The sequence below is a fragment of the Pteronotus mesoamericanus genome, unplaced genomic scaffold (genome assembly GCF_021234165.1).
Source record: "Pteronotus mesoamericanus isolate MK-2021 breed Mesoamerican mustached bat unplaced genomic scaffold, CSHL_Meso_final scaffold_705, whole genome shotgun sequence".
Taxonomy (NCBI): domain Eukaryota; kingdom Metazoa; phylum Chordata; class Mammalia; order Chiroptera; family Mormoopidae; genus Pteronotus; species Pteronotus mesoamericanus.
In genome coordinates, this window is record NW_026555326.1 from 15,097,822 (window position 1) to 15,117,448 (window position 19,627).

The following is a 19,627-nucleotide window of genomic DNA, read 5'->3' on the forward strand; positions in this document are numbered from 1 at the left end:
GCACTCCCCAGACGCGTCCCTGCATTAGCCCCGGGCCCACCACCCCCGGGTCTGGGAGGGAGGGGGCGCGGAGTGGCGGGGCTGGGAGGTGCCACCACGGAGGGGTGGGGCGCGCGGAGGGGGTGGGCAGCTCGACGTCGGTCCGGCGTTTGTCCCGGCGCCGGGGACACTCCCACCGTCTCCGCTCCGTGCCCTCTAGTCCCTGGGAGTGTGGGCAGGGCTGTCCCGGGGCTTCCGTGGGCCGGGCCTCTCCCACTTCGGGAGGAAAACGCAGGGGAAGCCCCCAGGCCGTGCAGGCGCTGAAGACGAGCCCGGGCGGGGCCCCGGTGTGCTGTCCCTGTCGCCGTCCGTGTCCGGAGCAGCGGCCCGCGCCCGCCCGCTCGGCGCCCCGGGCCCCCCGCCCCGGGCCGGAGGGGCCCCGCCCTGCCGGGCGTTGGCGAACACCGGCCGGGGACACACGGAGCAGCCGTCGCAGGGCCTCGTCACGGCCTCCAGCGCCCCAGCCCCGGGGAATGCAGTGGCCCCCGGCCACTGGAGCCTTTCCGTGTCTGGGCTGGACCTCCTCGCTCATCTGCTCCGCGGCCACGACGCTCCTGAACCACGCCGGCCGGGCCCCCCTCATGGCGGCCAAGTGGTTCAAGGAGTTCCCCCTGAACCTGAAGACGGTGTCGGAGCGGGCGAAGCCCGGCGGCGGTGGAGGCGGCAAACTGCGCAAGAACTTGGAGGCGGGCGGCGCGGGGCCCGCCACAGGCAAGGGCCGCAAGAACTCGGCGGCCGAGCTAGGGGGTAGCAGGGCCGGCATCGGCCCCTCCAAGGACAGCCGGCTGTCCCGGGACAGCCTACAGGGGCTGATTCAGGCCGCCGCGGGCAAAAGCCGCAAGAACTCTCGGGCCACTGAGGAGGAGCCCCACCGGGGCGCGGCCAAGAGCTCGGGATGCAGCACCTACATCAACAGGCTCATCAAGGTAGACACTCAGGAGAAGAATGGGAAGAGCAGCTACCCGAGCAGCAGTAGCAGCAGCAGCAGTACCAGTAGCTCTTCCTCCGCGTCCTCTTCCCCTTCCTCCCTGGGCCCTGAACTGGACAAGGGCAAGATTGTTAAGCAGCAAGACACGGTAAGACTACAACCTCCCCTGGACTACCTGTCCCCTACTGAATCGAAACAGTAGGAAGGAGCATAGCGAATCTGCTAACCCCTAGGTAAGGTTCCTTGTGCTGCAGAAGAGGGGAGGATGTTTCCCCCTAACATTTGGTGACTCCTAAGAGGCCATTCAAAACCATTAGGTTTTTTGTTTATTAAGTCTTGAAAAATCCTCATTCTAGGGATGGGGAACTTTGCAGAAACTTCCTATCTGTTTCATTTTGTTAGCAGTTTATAACAGTAATTGAATGAAACGGTCCTACTTTGTTCAATTTGGCCCCCTTATAGATAGTGGGTGATTTCAATTTCATCATGGGGGCAAGGTGCAAAGCTAGACTGTGTAATTTTAATTCTTGAGCATAAGAAATGGTAACCTTCAAAGCTCCAGAAAATGTGTTGGCCAGCCGAGCCTACCCCACCCCCAGTTCGGAAGCTCCACCTAGTAAAGGGCTTCTCTGAGCTTCACTAGCACCCCAAGGTTACAGCCCTTTCATGCAGCACATGACCGTTTGCCGTGCAGCAGCCATGGAGCACAAGGGGCACAGGGCTCTGCAGGGGCTACAGAATGGAACAAAGAAAACCCACTCTTCTGTGTGAAAGCGGGAGAGAGGAGAGCTCAAACTGAGCTTTCAGACTCCAGCCATGATGATCATTTCCTGCCTTGGGAACTTTAATTTACTCTTGCCCAGGCTTCAAACATGCTGCCCGCGTGGATGGAGTCAGGAGCCAGGAGCACAGACCCTGCGTGTCTGCATTGGGCACTTCTGTTCACTCCTCCATTCACTCTTTCCACAAATATTTACAGCATGCCTACTCTGTGCCGGGCACTGTGGGAGAACCGTGCAGCTGGTCCAGATATTAGCAGTCTGCCTGACTGGATCATAAGCACCTTGCTGCCAGGGGCTGCATATCATGCTTCCTGTTCCGCTCTGTACTTTGAGAACACAGCACAGTGGTGGGCAGTCAAAAGAATGGCGTGAGGGAGTGAGGGTAATTACAGTCCTCAGCAGTGGTTGCCTGGTTATTTCCATGGTCATCCCTTCTGGATGTCTGAGTTTCTTACCCTATCTCCTCCCAGGTGGAGGGCTCTCATCCACGTGTCAGCCTCTTCCTCACGTCTCCCTGTTTACCAGTGGCCCTTCTCCATGAACTCTTTGGAGAATGTAATCAGAGATTGTAAAGCAGGCCTCTTCCCAGAAAAAGGGTTTCTTATACTACCTTCCACGTGTTCACACAGCTGCTGCCGAACAGAACCATAGCACACGCACCACCTTTCCAGGCCCCTTTGCATTTTGGGAAGAACAGGTGCTTTCTGACACAAATATGGATCAAAACTCTACCTGATTGTAGCCTATGAGAACAAGTCTGCCTATGAACTATTGAACCTTGAAGTCCCACAATACTCTTTAATTCTGACCTATTTCTTCTTATGAAGCCTGTCTCTTTAGAGCTGTTACAAATTCCTTGAGGACAAAAAGCAGGTCTTGGTCCTATTTTGATTCCGTAACCAGTGCTAGTGGGTGTTCAGCGGTGCCTGGGTGATCGACTGATTTACCATGACTATGTTGCTCATCTTGCTGACGTTAAAAAGACCAAAATCATGAGGAAGATGGTAGGCCAGTTCATTTTTTTATGCCCTAAAGTTATAGACATCCTCCCCTCTCTTCCACCCACCCCTGCTTGATTGCTTAAGGAAGAAAAGGAGGTGAGAAGAGCCTTAGGGATAAGCAGAGTTTAGATGTGCTAACGATCAATTATGCTACAAAAAAAAAAATCAGATATTTGTGCAGCTGGGTGAATAACATGATCAAGTACAAAAGCAATCCAGAACTGGTTGGAGATTTTGGTGTCTTCTTAGATCAGAAGATTGGCAGTAGCCATTTTGATACCACTGCCATTCTGGCACATGATAATCCTTAGCAACTCTCCTCTGGTTGTTTTACAGGTCATCATTTTAGAAGACTATGCTGACCCATATGATGCCAAACGGACAAAAGGTCAAAGGGATGCAGAGAGAGTAGGAGAGAACGATGGCTACATGGAACCATATGACGCACAGCAGATGATAACGGGTTTGTAACCAAGAGCTGCTTCGTAGGGGCAGAAATCTCACACTCACTGGAGTGTGTCAAGTAGTAACCGCTGTCTATTTGGGGAAGAGGGGTGAAGCAATTTAACCAGATCCTGCTGACTGGAAGGAATAGAAATTAGACCCAAAACAAAAGTCAAATATCTAGTTAGCTTCCTGTATAGTTTGTACCCTTCAATTTTAGAATTTCCAAGGGTCTTTAAAGATTTTCTGACTGTATAAAATGATACTCTTACATAGTGAATTTTCAGATTTGCTAAGAATATGATCTTTAGTTTTAAGATACTTATGTACATTTCTTGGCCACTTTCAAAGCTTTGACATCCATCATGGGAGTCATAAATCTGTACCAAAGGACTAATAATACATACTTAAAGGATTTTAAGTTGTTAAAAGATGCAAAAAGACGTGGTCCTCTGTGTTATAGTAGAAGACTAATTTCTCAATAAGCTCTACAACATTGGAGCAAAACATTTAATTACTAAGGAATGATTAGCAATCACTGGCATGAGGCAGGCCATTCAAGGCAAACCTCCTAAAACTGGTTGACAATCTTGTACCTTTTTAAGTTGGAACAGTTCCAACTTGTGAGCTAAGCAATCACCCTGTCATTTTTGGTATCAACTTTTCCCTTTTAAAAAAATATTTTCACTTTTATTCATAATTCTCTGACGTTGGTGTAAATAATACTTTAAAATGATATATTTACTAGTTATTTATGAATATTAGAGTAAATTATTTATTCGCCTAATTTTCCTTAAACATTCTTTAATCCGTATGAGAAAGGAAATTTCCAAGTGCTGACTCAAGGGAGCCTTGTCTAAGTGTCATGGATTTCATGCCTGGAAGACGTTAATAATTGGTCACACATTAAAGTCTGCATCTCCTGTTTAAAAACAGATTGAAAAGCTGTCAGGCTCAGACTCCATAAGCTTAGTCTCAGGAGAGTTGAGCAGAAGGGTAACAGCAGCACCCTGAAGGGTCAAGACAGGCTTCAGAATGAAAACGAGCTGCCACAGGAAAGCACTGCTCTGTTTCCTGCGTTCTGCTTGCAGAGATAAGGCTTGGGTTTGCGGAGGGTGTACCCTGGCCAGGCTGTGACCCTGAAGGTCACTGGACTGTGACCTCTAATGAAATCTGTGAATGAAAGGAAGTGAAAATGAACTTAGTCAGAATTTGAAAAAATATTGGAGGCTTGAAAGAAGTAGGGGGAAAGAATTACTTTCACATAAATTGAGGAAAAAGATTCTTTAAAAAATGCTTACTTTCGATTCACCTTTCTTTGTCCTTTGGTTTTTATTCTTCTCTTTCTTTTTGACTGGAATAAATAGTTTATCTAAACTAGCCCAGCTGTTTATTCGTGGAGCCGCACTGATAGTAGGGAAAGTACTGTGCTTTTTAAAAATGAATATTATCTTATTTTTCTAAGTAATCCCCACAAAACTCTCTAAACTAGGGGACTCCAATACTATCCCCTTGTTACAAGATCAGAGATTCTAACTTGCCTATGCTCACAAGACTTTTTAAGAGACAGAGCAGAAATTAGAACTCTGATCTTCCCATTCCAGATGGGGTGCTCTGCTTCCTACACAAGGTTGCCCCAAGACATATGAAATGATGCATGCCAAAGCTCTTTAAACTTTACCGGTAAGTAAGGCATCTTTCCACGGAGACTCACAAAGAGGGTTATAGTGAAAAGTCAAAATTGTCCAACATGAAATAAGTATAATAATACTAATAGCAAGCATTTAATATTCAAGCATTTATTGAGTTCCAGGCTCTGCTTTAAATCACTTACATGAATAAGTTCATTTAGAAATATGGAATTAATTAATTGGAGAATAAATTTAAGTTTTATTAAAAATATAAATTATTTTTTTAAATGACTAGGCTTTTTCTTTGCTCTTTTAAAAAATATTGGTGAGTTTTAAAGTTTCTCCATGTAAATATATATGTTAAAAAGCACTTTCTCAATCAGTGTAGAGAATATACCTCTTATTTTACCCATAGGTTACACAGCTGGACAGAATAACAGGAAGTGAGTTTATCGGAAGCTGGGAATAAAAGATTTGCTGCTGGTTTGTTTTTTTTAACATTTTACTTTTTTTGTTCGTTTTGCTCCTTGTGATTTGTTGTCAAGTCCAGGTTCAGGAATGTCCCATATTTCTTGAGAAATGTTAGGGATTTCTTTTTAGTTCATTTCAGTATTTCTGTAGGAGAAGGAGACGGTGCTAATGAATGATTTAACTCTGGGGCCCTCAACCTGTCCTGCCTTTTTAGTGCCTGTGAAGTGGAAACAACATGTCTGATTTTAGCAGAACCTGGGGGGTATATAACACTGTTCATGATCTTATAGTATAACATCCGACAAGTATTTCTTTACCATGTACCAGGCCCTATGCTGGGGTCTGAGCATACAGGGAACAAAACCACGTGACCCTTGTCCTTCTGGACCTCACAGCCCAAGGGACTAACAAACCTAACACCAATACAGAAGAAAATATGTCATTGAAAAGTGTGGTTGGGGGGACATCTGTAATAGTGTCATCAGCAAAAAAAAAAAAAAAAAGTTTTAAAGAAAGGTGTGGTGTCATGAAGTAGAGAATTAAGAAACACTGTCAGCTTCAGGGAACAGAATAAGACACAGAAATTAAGAGGCATTAGTACTTTCCTGTGGCCAAATAACTGGGACCCAGGCTCCCTCAATCTCTTCCAAGACTTTGCTCTTACCTTTTAAAGACTAAAAATTTATAAATTTATGAAGAAATTCTCACTTAGATTTATTCAAAGAATTGTTCATAAAAAGATAGTATGAGTACAAGGCAATAATAGTGTAAACTTCTTTGTTTTTGATAAATTAGCGGGATTATTATAGCTAAATAATTAGTAGAGATATTTTGAATAATGTAGCATTTTGGGTTGTAGCCACCAAATTAAAACTTAAGCATTGAAAGGGTTTTTAGAAGCTCCCTAAGAGCCATCGTTCAGTAGCGTAATTCCTTCCACAACTGGTATCACACGAATGCTAAGTGCCAGGCTTGCCAAATTGCCTCACTAAACCCCACAGCCCTGAAAAGTGGGTCCTAGACATCTCTGTGTTACAGTTGAAGAAACCAAGGTTCAGAAGATTCAATAACTTGTCCAGATTATGCGAGTGGAGATACCAGGTCATTCAACGACCTTTGGTTTTAGTTAACGGAGTTCCAGTCGCAAGTGGTTTTCAATTTTTTTAATTTTTGCCTCCAAATGGTTTTGTTGGTTTGTTTAAATAGTGAAATTTAAAAGACAATTTCATTGTTCAAGTCTCCATTTAAAAATTTAACCACTTTGAAAAAATATTAATAGAAGGCTATTTTTTATTTATTTAAATTTGTCTATACTTTCCTTGTTAAACTTAAATTTCAGGGCTTCTGAATTATATATGTTTTTGTTCAGAAAATGTTAAAGTAATTTTAAATCAAAAGCTCAAGCACTGATAAAAGATGTGGGTAGGGTTACCAGTTACCTAACAGGCCTTTTTCTGATTCTAGTTTTAGTTTTGAAAACATTATGCAATATATTAGGGGAAAAAGTACATTATGAAAATCATAATTAAAGTTTTACATGTGATCATTGGGGCATAAAGTGAGGAATGATAACGAAAGCTCTGGAGTCAGTGCTAAATGGCGCCCCCATTGAGTGCTGCACAGCCTCAGTTTATCCACCTGGGAAAATGGGATAATGCGTCCCTCACCCTATCCTGAGGCTTCACTGAGGTACTAGGTATAACATGCTAGTACCTGCACAACCAGTGAATATAGCCATTATGTAGACACTTCAGAGAGAGAACTCCATTTTCAAAGACAATTCTGGACAATTAGAGGAATAACAATTGATAACTACAATTAATTTAGTTAAAGGAAGTCTTAGTCTTCTGCTATGTTTTTAAATCTAAGTGGCATGATTATGCACAGCCAGAGCTGCAGTCGGGAAGGAAGATTTCAGCCCATGCTGTTTCACACTGTCATGTTAGCTGGTGCAGGTCAGGCCCGGGTTTCAGCTGCAGATGGGTGTTTATCTGCAGCCTGTGGCCGCATTCTGTTGTCTGCCATGTAAATGGCCTCTATCGGCAGAGCCAGGGCGTAGCTTCCTCTGGCCATTTCCTCCTTCTCAGGCTCGTTTCCTCTCAGAGCCAGCTCTGCACGTCAGGGGCTATTCTCCCTGCAGGAAGGGTCGGCTTGCAGCCCCACGATTGTTTCTGTTTCTATGGCGCCTCCGATTGGGGGCAGCCAGGTGTTGGAATGAACTGGAAGGTTACTTCCCTTGAAGGGGCGGAGGGGCCCTGCACCCAAGCCCTTTTTTCCCCTAATTAAACATTGTTGAAAAAGATGATAAAACTGCAGATTTTGCCCCACTCTAGGACCATCCCAGGAAGGGACACCCTCAGCTGTACACTCCCCAGTGTCTTTCCCAGAGCCCTGTGAGCGCAGACTGCCTAAAACAGAAGCGCAAGGATCTCAGCTCAAAAGTAAAAACTCAAAACACCTGTAATAAAAATGCAGGATTCTAATCACTGTACACCATTTTAACACAAATTTATTGAAATTTTCTTGTGAGTAGGACTCCTATCTTAAGGTTGCAATCAGTTCTTTTGCATTTAGTTCACCTGGGAAAGAAGTGAGGCGAAGACCTTGGGGAAGGTTCCCCAGGCCATGCCAGACTAAACTGAGGGCAAACTGAGGTTTCGATCAGAAACTTCAAAAATTCCAAATCCATCCTATGAATTCCTTTGTGTTTTCTCTTTCCTTTTAAAGAACTCCAGCCTTATCTTAATTGAACCAAGAGCAGAGTATGTTTTTGTTTCTTATTTTTCCATAACTCCATCTAGAATAAGCAATGAAGGAAAAAAGCTGTTGGATTGAAAGTCAAGAGGCTTGGGCCGGAGATGCAGGAGACCTCAGACAACCCCAGGCACCTTTCCTGGCCTGGGGGCAGGGACGGTTCCTCCAGCACTCCCATTCTGCTCCCAGCTCCCAGGGTTAGACACAGGAGAACCCTTTTGGGGCAGGGCTCCAGTGACAAGATGAGCTCTGGAGGGCAGGAAGAACTGAGAGGGAGCCAGGGCACCCAGGAGGCGTGGGAGTCCTCAGACTTAGCTTCTCATTAGAATCCCCTGTGGGAGCTTTTGCACCTCTCAGTCCCACGTGGTACCCCAGACCAATTAAATCAGGGCCTCTGGTGGGAGGACGCAGGCATCCATGGTTGCTAAAGCTCGCCAGGTGATTCCAATGAAGTGCCATCAGGGACTCCTATCCAGCAGAATTATAACCTAGCCCTGTCAATAAATTTTGTCCTTTCTAATTTAGTGTCATGATTTTAGTAACTTTTCTTTTGAATGTTTCATTTGTTGTCCTCATTATAAAAGTCTTATTGAGTCAATGATTCTTCTTCATGGAGTGTCTCCATGCCCATTTTACCTGTAGAAATTCTCACTTTCCTTGGTTTCAATGGCCTTGCCTCCTTACCTGACCACTTCTTCTCAGGTGCCTTTGCTGGCATGTCTTCTTCCATTCACCCTTAACTGGAGAAGTCCCAGATCCTACCTTTGATCCTCGTATCAATCTGCCCCCTTTCACTCTCACAGTACTAACAACAATTCATTTGTGAGTAACTCCTTGACATATAACTTTGACCTTCATCTCTCTGCTGAGCTCTTGGTCTATGTTGTCACCCGCTCAGAGAAGTTCTAAAGCTCCTACCTCTCTTTCTCTTCCCATCCATCCAATTATTATTTAGCACAACTGTGTGTCCTACAATATAAACAAGACAGTGGTGGGCCCGGCCCTGGCAATCTCCACCAATTTGGAACTACAGACAGAGCAACAAATAAACCCGTATGATGGGATAAGTGCGAGCTGAGAACGGGCTGGCGAAGTGTCGGTACCCGGGAGAGGTGGGGAATTGGAGGAAGAGATGCTAGGCTAGATTTCAAGGGTGGAAGATCACCCAGACGCTAGTGGGCATACAGCAGTGTAGTGCTCAGGGCACTTTGCAAGTTCCATTTGGTTGGAACAAAGAATTGGATCGCAGAGGGATAAGAAGGGTAGTGTTGAGAGAAGAAATTGGAGAGGGAGACAGTGATCCAGTCACAGAAGGCCTCCCATGCCGTGTCGAGCAGTCTGTACCTTTTAGGTAGACGGCTGAGAGTTTACGGGGTGTTAAGTGATGAGATGAGATGTTTGTGTTTAGAAAAGTCATCCTTGGCTGTGCAGATTGAAGGCTTCCTGACGGGCATTTAGAAGAACCCCATAATGCGTCGGTTGGTCTTATCATCAGCTCTGGTTATCCACACTCGAGGCATCTTTAACTCTACCTGCCCCGGCTTCTGAGCCCCAAGCTGGTCAGTCCCGAGACACTTCTGATTTCTTCCCACTGTGGTTGGCTGGTTGGTTGATTTGCATCAGGTTTTTTGCATCTATTTCTGTGCCTCAGTCCAGACCATATCATTCTGGCTTATTCCATCCTGTATACTGTGTTGGAGTTATCTTCTAACAAAACAAAAATGTAACTGTTATTACCTGTTAAAAAAAAAAAAAACAATAATGATTTTCCAGTGCATCCTTGCCTTTACAACTTCTACACTTTGGTGCCCTGGCTTGCCTAGCCTTCCGGCTTCTTTTCCCACCACTTCTCCCCTCTCCTGGCCTCTGTCCTTTGAACTTATCTCTCAACTCCCCTTTCTGGGAACAAGCCCTTTATGGTTCCCACCTCCATATCTTCACTCATGCAGCTTCCTCCACTGGAAATGACCTTCTCTATCAAAGTCAACTCATCTTCCATTTCTCTTCCACTTGGAGTCAATCCAATTGTAGTGGTGAAGAATATGGCTTCTGGAGACCAACTTCCTGCTTTGGAATCTAGGCTTTGCCACCTAAAGGTTTGGGCAATTTCCTTAAACTCTCTGTGCCTCAGGTTTTTCTAATATTGGGGAACTAATTGTACCCATCTCATAGAGGGGCTATGAAAAATACAGTGTGCTTAGAATAGTGCTTAATGCATAGTATACCATCGATCAGTGTTAGCTGCTGTTACCATTACTGTTTTTCCCCCATGACACTCTTTTACTTATGCTGCAATTATTGGCCTGCCAGGTGTTATTTGTGAATGTGTCTGGCTTCCCCCACTGTACTGAAACCACCTAGAGCGCAAGAACTCTACTGTCCAAAACTTTGAAGATAGTAAACACTCCGTCGATTTTTATTAAAATACTTTCATCTCAGCTTCCTGACACATGTAAAAACTCTGCAGGTGAACCATACTCAGAACCAGTACCCGCGGAACACTTCTGCTCTCACAGACCGCAGGCTGCCCCCAGACGCGCACCCCTGTCTTCAGACGAGATCCCTAATCCTATGACTTGAACCCATTATCTGGCTCCTTCCTTCAGCTGGGAAGTAACTGGCCCTTAAGGAACAATGTTGGCGGTCTCTGCCACCTTCTGCCACACAGACAGCCCGAAGGGAAGAGGGAATTCAGTTAATTACCAGCCTTCCGTGACACATTTCTTTCAAGGTGTTGTGTGTGCTGCGTGTTTTGCAGAAATTAGACGCCGTGGTTCCAAAGACCCCCTGGTGAAGGCCCTTCAGCTGCTCGACAGCCCCTGTGAGCCTGGAGAGACGGGCGTGAAACCCGAGGCGCTGGCCAAGAGACGGAGCTCCAAGGACCTGCTGGGGAAGCCGCCGCAGCTGTACGACACGCCCTACGAGCCGGCCGACGGAGGCGCCGAGCGGAAGGCGCGGCCCCCGGACGCGCACGGCCGGCTGCCCGAGGACGACGAGCGGCCCGCGGCCGAGTACGAGCAGCCGTGGGAGTGGAAGAAGGAGCAGATCGTGCGGGCGCTGTCAGGTGAGGGGCGCTGTCCGGTGAGGAGACAGCGTCAGGTGAGGGAGGGCCCCTGCGCCCTCTGCTGCCCTGCTGCGAGGCCTGCGCCCTCTGGACCTATCAGCCAGCGCCACGGTTTTCACTTCCTCAACCGCAGGTCTCTTCTTCCTAGGAGTTTGGTAGGGGCAAACGAGAATTGGCCTGGTTGGAAGACCAGAACTGAAGAGGAGCCCTGAATATTGCATTTCTCTTTCATCTTTCTGGGCATCTTTATTTTCCTTTCTCTTTACAGTGCACAACTGTTTTTGGAAATGCCTTCAGTGACTATTGGAAAACCTTACTTGATCACCACTAATTGCTTACATCTTTTGTAACTCTTTCTTGGTGCTCCTCCTCAAACCCGTTAAAATCTCTATTTATAAAATGACATCAAATGGATTACAGGTAGAGATGGTCAGAAAGCTGAATGAAGCTTTTTTTTTTAATTGCCTTTTGGTCAAAAATCCTATAGGAATCAATTCTTAAGTATGAATTTTTAAAATAACTTACGAGGAAGGTAATAGGTTGTCAGGAGTTATTAAAGGTAATTCACTCTCCTGCTTCCCCCAGGACGTAGTTTTTCTACTTGACTGACCACATAATTTCTTTTGCCTTTGATTTTTAAAGTTAGGGATGTCTTTTCCCTCCAATAGTAAAACCCAGTTTGTGATTAAATGTCTAGCTAATGGGGAGGGTGAACAGAGAAAGTAATACTTCTGATAGCAAGCCTTCGGTCAGTGTGAGTTTTCCCCTAGTCTTGCTTTTCACAGATCTCTGTCGGGCACCTGCTGCTGCTCGCGCTCTCTCTGTTCTATCCAGTCTGTGTCATGGCATCTGTCAGGCAATATTCAGTAGTTACTTTCTGTTTCACAGTTGGTTTTCTTTTTGTTTTATTATTTCATAGTAAAAACTATTCTCTTGATTTCATAGAATGAAACATACTCTTGCAAGGAATCATCACCTGTAACTATGTTTAGTCTTTTACTCTAAATATACTACAACTTAGAGTTTCTTTTTAAAGTACATGCTGAAATATACTGAAGTGGTTTCCTCTCATACTATAAAACTGCTTTACAATGATGATTATGTCACAGAAAAAGTAGCTGTCTGGATGCTTGCAGTGTGATCAGATATCAAAGACAGCGGGAGCACAGCTATCCCAGGGTATTTGTAGAATGTTACCTCTAGTTGGAGGGGAAACAGCTCCTTTCCTAAGCTGAGGCAGACAGGGTTTTTTTTTCTTTGAAGTTGATGTGGTTCACCTCAGGGGCCTCTGATGTTAAATGGAGCCTTCCTTCCAGTTCAGTTTGAAGGCTCTGAGCGACCTTCCACAAAGGAGGAGACGGCGAGGCAGCACCACCGACAGAAGAGCTGGACCCCGAAGATCTTGAAGCCAGCGCTCCCTGACCACAGTGAGGGGGAAAGAGTGGATCCAGCCCTGCCGCTGGAGAAGCAGCCGTGAGTTTCCCGCACAGCAGTAGCTGGCAGGTCATCCGTAGTCTGGGAGTAGGGGGAGCACTGGCCCATTTTACATGATTATTAATTGCTCATGAACACTTGTCTGGGTGGGTTTATTAATGAAAACCCACTTTCAAAGCCCAGTGCACCTCTGCAGAATGGAAAGTGTACTGCATCCCAAGAGCCTGAGTTTAAATTTCATGCCCCTGTATAGAGTGAAAACTTTTTAAATGACACTAGCCCGGGTAGCTCGCTCTTGTATGATTGAGAGGTTTCGTGATCCAGGATTCCCCAAAGCTGCATTTTGTCTTTTCTGAATGTGAAGCAGGATCTAGTTCAGGCTGTGGAGCATCTACCAGAAGTGCATTTCAAGTAACGCTTTATGGAATAAGGTCCTGTCTGTATTTCTGCTTTGATGCTTGTGGTGTCTTCCCCAACTCCATTTTTCAGTTGGTATCATGGTGCCATCACTCGTGCTGAGGCTGAGAGTCGACTACAGCCCTGCAAAGAAGCTGGTTACCTGGTTCGAAACAGCGAATCGGGGACCAGTAGGTACTCCATTGCACTAAAGTGAGTGTGGCAGCTTCACGCCTCCCATTTGGGTACAGGGGCAGGGCATGGGAGGGGGGTTGCACCATGTTAGTCTTTCCTATCATGGTTACGTGACCATTTCAAGATGGTCCGCAGGGGCATATATTGCCAGAAAACAAGGTGCATTTGCTTGGACAATGGAATAGGAAATGCTCTGATTAGAATACAAAATTGGTTTTGTACATTAGTCAATTTCTACCTTATATTACCAGATCTAAAGTAGGTCCTCTCACCAGAGAAATAACTCTTGATAAAAAGAATAGTATTGTACAGGATACTTTAGTCGTTCTTCTTTTACTCCCTAGTGTTTTGGGATTTTAATAAATTAGATCCCTTGATTGTTCAAATGCCAAGTCAATTCTGATACCAGCTTCTTCTGGTGAAGAAGGAAATGCTGACTTGCTATTATCCTCTTGTCTGACTGTACACAGAACATTCATTTTTGCCTGGTAGGCCTGGTGGAGCTTGAATCATGGAAATTCTCATTGCTGCACGAGTTCAGTGGTGCTATATTGAAGGATCATTGTCAAGCTCCCTAACAGCATTTCCTTCCTGAGGAAGCTGAGCCCCTGCAGCTGAAACAATCAGACTAGAGGGGAAAAGAGGTTGGGGCGGGAGGGTGTTTGAGCAGTATGGCTCCGAAAACGGGATAGGCCACCAGATATACAATACCAGGAATAGCTTTGCTGTGTTTCTGAAACTGGTGCTCACGGATTAGATCTTTGAGCCTTCAGTGCCAGCTGTCATTTTATAGAACCAGGAACAGTCTTTCCAGATTGAGGTGGAGGGGAAGGGAGGGGGAGGAGGAAACAGTTTTTTAAATTATTATTCTTAATGTAGTCTTTGGGGAGGAAAGAAGGAGGAAAACATGTCCTTTTAGCTGTGATGAAGAGCATGAATTTAAACCTTATCTTAGTGATCTCATACTTGGGCTTAAGCACTAGGTTGGCAATTTGGGGGCCAGGAGGGACTGGACTTCTTTTTGGTGTTTGGTTTTTTTGTCTGGTATCTGATGACTTGTGTGTACTGAGGATAAACAACTCAAAGATGACATCCATTTATCGAGGGCTGCATTTTTTTTTATAAGAATTCCAGGAATGGGTAAGAACCTGTCTGCCTGTGAATCTAGCTAGGGTTTTTAGTAGAGAGGGATCTTTCTGTTCACTCATTCATGTCTCCCTCCTTGATTTTTGTTTTGTTCCAGGACGAGTCAAGGATGTGTCCACATCATAGTGGCTCAGACCAAAGACAACAAGTACACACTGAACCAGACGAGCGCAGTCTTTGACAGCATCCCTGAAGTGGTACACTATTACTCCAATGAGAAGTTGCCTTTCAAGGGGGCAGAACACATGACCTTACTCTATCCCGTGCACAACAAGCTACACTAAGGTTCAGCCACCAAAAGCCCTGGCTGGGCCTCTCACGCCTATGAAGGCATCAGCATTCAACCAGCATCTCAGGGGACAAGGCTGGACTGCGCCGTAATAATTGGTAGGAAGTGGGGGTCTTCATTAATAAGTCAAAAAATCTTTGGGCTTGAATCCATTCCATGATTCTTGGTTATTGACCTGTCCCTTTTCTCCCTGCTAAGTTAATTCTACAATAAGAAATCATAATTTACCAATTGCCTCCACTCCCTGGATGAGGGTGTTCTATTTGGGGTGTGGCCCTCAGCAGGCTAAGTCAGGAGTCCAGGAATATTAAAGTTCTCCAGAAATGTGCTAATTGTTACCGGGAATACCTGGTCTTTAGACAAACCAACACAAACATACTTGGCTTTTACATAAGACAGCAAAAAATGGTCAGGTGGACAAGAAGAACCTATAATATTGGACCCCTTCTTATACAAAAGGCTGAACAGGAGAGAATAAGTGAATAGTGGACCTTAGAGAAAGCTGTCTTTCTTGAGTGGCCTAGTTTAGCTTCACAATCCATGAAAATCCACAACTTTAAGGTCTGACCATAAGGATTATTTTGTTGGTCAGCCTTCTAAGAAAATTTGTGCTTTCTCTATCTCTGAGCTTTTTCATCATTTCAGCAAGTCAGTAATGTAAGCATAAATAGGAAGGATGATTTAAGAATCACCAATATAGGCTTCCAGTTAAGATGGCGGCATAGGTAAATGTGGTACTCGCATCCTCCCATGACCACATCAGAATTACAATTAAACTACAAAACAGCTATTGTTCAGAACTGCCTAGATGAACAGAAGTCCTACAAGTAAGGATATAAAGAAGAAGCCACATCGAGACTGGTAGGAGGAGCAGAGATGTGAACAGGCTGGTCCCACAGCCACATGTGGTGGATAAAAATTGGAAGGGATGTCTCAGCTATGGGGGTCCCCTTGAAGAGCAGCGGGTCCCAACCGCACACCTGCCCCGCAGCCCAGGGTTCCAGTGCCAGGAGGAGAGGTCCCCATAATTTCTGGCTGTAAAAACCAGCGGGGATTAGCTCAGAGAGGCAGAGGGCTTCTAGGGTCCCAAGCAGTTCCAATTAAAGGGCCTCTACATAGACTTATTTGGACTCATTCTCTCTAAGCTCCGGTGCTGAGGCAACAGCTCAAAGGGTACCAGGGACATATGGGGAGGAACAGAATTATCTGGCATGAGAGAGAGGTCTGGAGGGGTAGCTTTCTCCCAGACAGAAGTGCTGGCAGAGGCCGTTGTTCCTTTGCTGAGACCTCCCCCCATATCTGAGTCTGCATCAACCTATCACTGTGTGCGCTGCCCTGGTGATTCCCTGAGACCTTGCCCCACCCAGCAGGTGGGCCCACCCAAGCTGTTTCCTGTGACTTTTCCGTATGAATGGGCTGTCTTGGCTCATGCTTCAGACTTTCTTAAAATTTCTCAATCAACGGCTAGCCTTGTGCCCATACCTCTTGCTGATTTGCTCCAGGCCTGGCACTAGTAGCAGGCAGCCTTTATTCACAGCTTGGCATCTCCTGGGCCCTCCAAGCCCAGCACAAGCTGCAGCTGTCTCTAGATCACTTTGTAGCTCATGCCACGAGGCCCCACAGCCATTGCATCCAGTAGACAGCTTCACACCACATCAAAGCACCACCAAACCATCTTCACAAGCAACACACTCAAGGGGCAGACTCAGTAGGTGCCAGAGCCCTATTGAGGTAAGTCCTGCTCCATGGGGTGGGGCCCTGCATAGCTGATCCTTCATGGTGGTCGCAGCTAGTCCTTGCAGCTAATCAGCCTGGCGGTAAGTCTCTCCTATTGACATGCCAACGGCAATCAAGGCTCAACTACAACAGGAGGGTGTACACAGTGCACACATGGGGCTAAGGCATACCTGGAGTGCCCAGCTCAGGTGAACAGGGAGGCTGTGCCACTGGACCCTACATGACACCTACTGCACTAGGCCACTCTACCAAGCCTGGGAGACATAGCAGCTCTACCTAATGTATAGAAGCAAATATGGGAAGCTGCCAAAACGAGGAAATGGAGTAACATGTCCCAAGTGAAAGAACAAAACAAAAAAACAAGAACTAAGTAAAATGGAAATAAGCAATGTACCAAATGGGAGTTCAAAATACTGGTTATAAGGATGTTCAATGAACTTAGAACTTAAACGGCATTAAAAAAAACATGGAAACCATGAAAAAATAACCAGTCAGAATGGAGGATGCACTAAATGAAATGAAGAATAACATACAGGGACTCAGAGTAGATAAAGCAGAGAACCAAATCAGCGATTTGGAATATAAGGAAGAAAAAAACTAAAAAAAAATAAGGGCAGTGTAAGGATCCTGTGGGACAACTTCAGGCATGCCAGTGTTCACATCATGGGGGTGCTGAAAGGAGAGTAAGAAATTGAAAACCTATTTGAAACAATAATGACATAAAACGTCCCTAACCTGGTGAAGGAAATAGACATACAAGTCCAGGAAATGAAGAGAGTCCCAAACAAGATGAACCCAAAGAGGCCCACACCAAGACACATCATAATTAAAATGTAAAAGGTTAAAGACAAAGCAAGAATCTTAAAAGCAGCAAGAGAAAAGCAGTTAACTACAAGGGAGTTCCCATAAGACTGTCAGCTGATTTCTCTAAAAAAAAAAAACTTTGCAGGCCAGAAGGGTTTGGCAAGGAATATTCAAAGTAGTGAAAAGCAAGGATCTACAGCCAAAATTGCTCTACCCAGCAAAGCTGTCATTTAGAATTGAAGGACATATAAAGAACTTTCCAGACAAGAAAAAGCTAAAGGAGTTCATCACCACCAAACCAGTATTACATGAAATGTTAAAGGGTCTTCTTTAAGAAGAAGGGGGGGAAAAAGATAAAAAATATAAACAATGAAATGACAATAAATACATATCTATCAATTGAATCTAAAAATCAAAATGAATAAGATGAATAGAAACAGACTCAAAGATACAGAAAACATTTTGACAGTTGCCAGATGGGCAGGAGAGGAGAGTGCGTGAAAAAAGTGAAGGGATTAAAAAGTACAAATTGGTAGTTACAAAATAGTCATGGGGATGTAAAGTACAGCATAGAGATTATAGTCAATAATATTCTAATTATTATATATGGTGTCTGATGGGTACGAGACATATTGGGATGATCACTTCGTAAGATACGTAATATCTAATCACTGGGTTGTATGCACAAAACTAATCTATTGTATGTCAAATGTAATTGAAATATAAAAAATGATTTAAAAAAAGAATCACCAATATAATTAAACATTGGCATTATTATTATAATTCTGAATTGTACAACAAAACAAAAATTCCCAATTTTTAAAAAATTTCAAAGCTCAACAATTCTTATCAGATAATTACACAGAACTTCTGATACCTTTGATTTTGACTTTGTGCATTGTGTTGGTTAGGAAACTTTTTTTGCCCCTAAAATTAGATTTGCTTTGTATTTTTAGAGTAAGTTAAAAATATATTTATAACTGTGGGATCTAATGGTATGAACTGGGTCTCTAAAGCCTGCAAAGTCTCTTGTGCTGTACAAAGCAGACCAGTTCACATTGTGTAAAAATATTTTAAAAGACTAAGGTTTTTTCCTAATTCTGCTTAAGATATTAAGTTAATATTCATACTGTTATTATCCTTAAATATCGTGAACTTATATTGCCAATTTAGTTACTGTGAAAAAAAAAGTAGGACTGGTGTGCTGTGAGAAGACGGCTAGTGAGCGGTTCTACAATTACAACTGAGCAGGTGCGTCTGTGTTCTGGCGTTTGTTACTGGGCTCTCAAAACAGTCCAGATGCAAATATATTGACTGTCACCAATGAAGTCAATTTTTGTAACTTCTTTGAAATACAAAAAATACTGATTTGGTTAATTTTGGGGAAAACATATCTTTCTAGTTATTAATCATCATTTTACAATTATGATTTAGAGATTAGTAAATATTTGCTTCCTTATTCAGTTAAGATTGCAGTCCAAGGGTTTTGTGATTTTCGATTTAAAATTTCTGAGAGGAACCTTTTCTTACTGGATCCCAATGACTGTATTAATAAAGAGCGTTCTGTTTTTCAAGTACTGACAGAATTTTTTAAATGTGTATTCATTCATGTACTCTATCTTTAGTACAAGATTTTTTTAATTTGTAGCATCTGTAGTTCCAATTCCATTCAACAAATATTTATTGCCTTGCATATACAAATAATTCATTGTGTTAAAATTATTTTTAGTTCAATGTTCTAGAAATGAAACCTTATTTTTTACTTAAACTTATTCTACAAAGCAAATATACCAGTTATCCTTATTTTAATAAATACTAAAAGCTTTGCAAAAATTTTTCTTTGTGCATGAAATGATTCTTGGCCCATACCCAGCAACTGCGATAAATGTATAATAACATTTTGAAAGCAGACCTGATACGTTAAGTATTTATTGAGCTTCTAGCAAATGTTCAGTGTTGTGTTTTTTCTATATGATTTTTCTGTGACAGTCATACTACTTTCTTTATATGATCAGAAGTGGAGATGTGGAGTTTATTTATAGACCAGTTTCTTCACAGTTGTACAGGCAGTTATAATAAATACAGTAAATGAGTAGCAGGGGGGTTAAGCTACTATTTTCTTCTTCAGGTTGTGACACAAGCTGACAAAAGCCAGGGAATTCACAGCTGGGTGATGGCACAAAGTACCATTCGTTCTAAAAACAATTAGGCCCAGCAGGGTGTCCTTAATGGCTTCCTTGTTAAGCTTCCTGGGCCAGCTGATCTGAAGTCCTCTGACATGTTTCCTCTCTGAGCTCTGAATGCTTGGGCTTTGTGTCTTTTTGTCTTGATACACGTTTTCCTGTGTCTTCATTCTCTTGAGTTAATTCTGTCTTCCAGAATGCTTTTTAATTCTGGAGAGCATAATATCTTCAAACAAATTTGTGCTCGCTTGCCTTGAATATTGCATCCATAGAGCTTCCTGCATCCGCATTCTTTCTCCGTTCTCACACTTCTTTTTTTTTTAAAAAAA

General features: G+C 44.0%; 1 protein-coding gene across 1 annotated transcript; it reads left to right on the top strand.

The window, feature by feature from the left end:
* The first annotated feature begins 406 nt into the window (after positions 1-406).
* SHE (Src homology 2 domain containing E) lies at positions 407-17,805 on the top strand. Its single transcript, XM_054562965.1, has 6 exons — positions 407-1,115; positions 3,087-3,213; positions 10,809-11,114; positions 12,431-12,587; positions 13,038-13,157; positions 14,383-17,805. Exons 1-6 carry the CDS (start codon positions 513-515, stop codon positions 14,567-14,569), a joined length of 1,500 nt encoding a protein of 499 aa, XP_054418940.1. The 5' UTR covers positions 407-512; the 3' UTR covers positions 14,570-17,805.
* Positions 17,806-19,627: the final 1,822 nt, after the last annotated feature.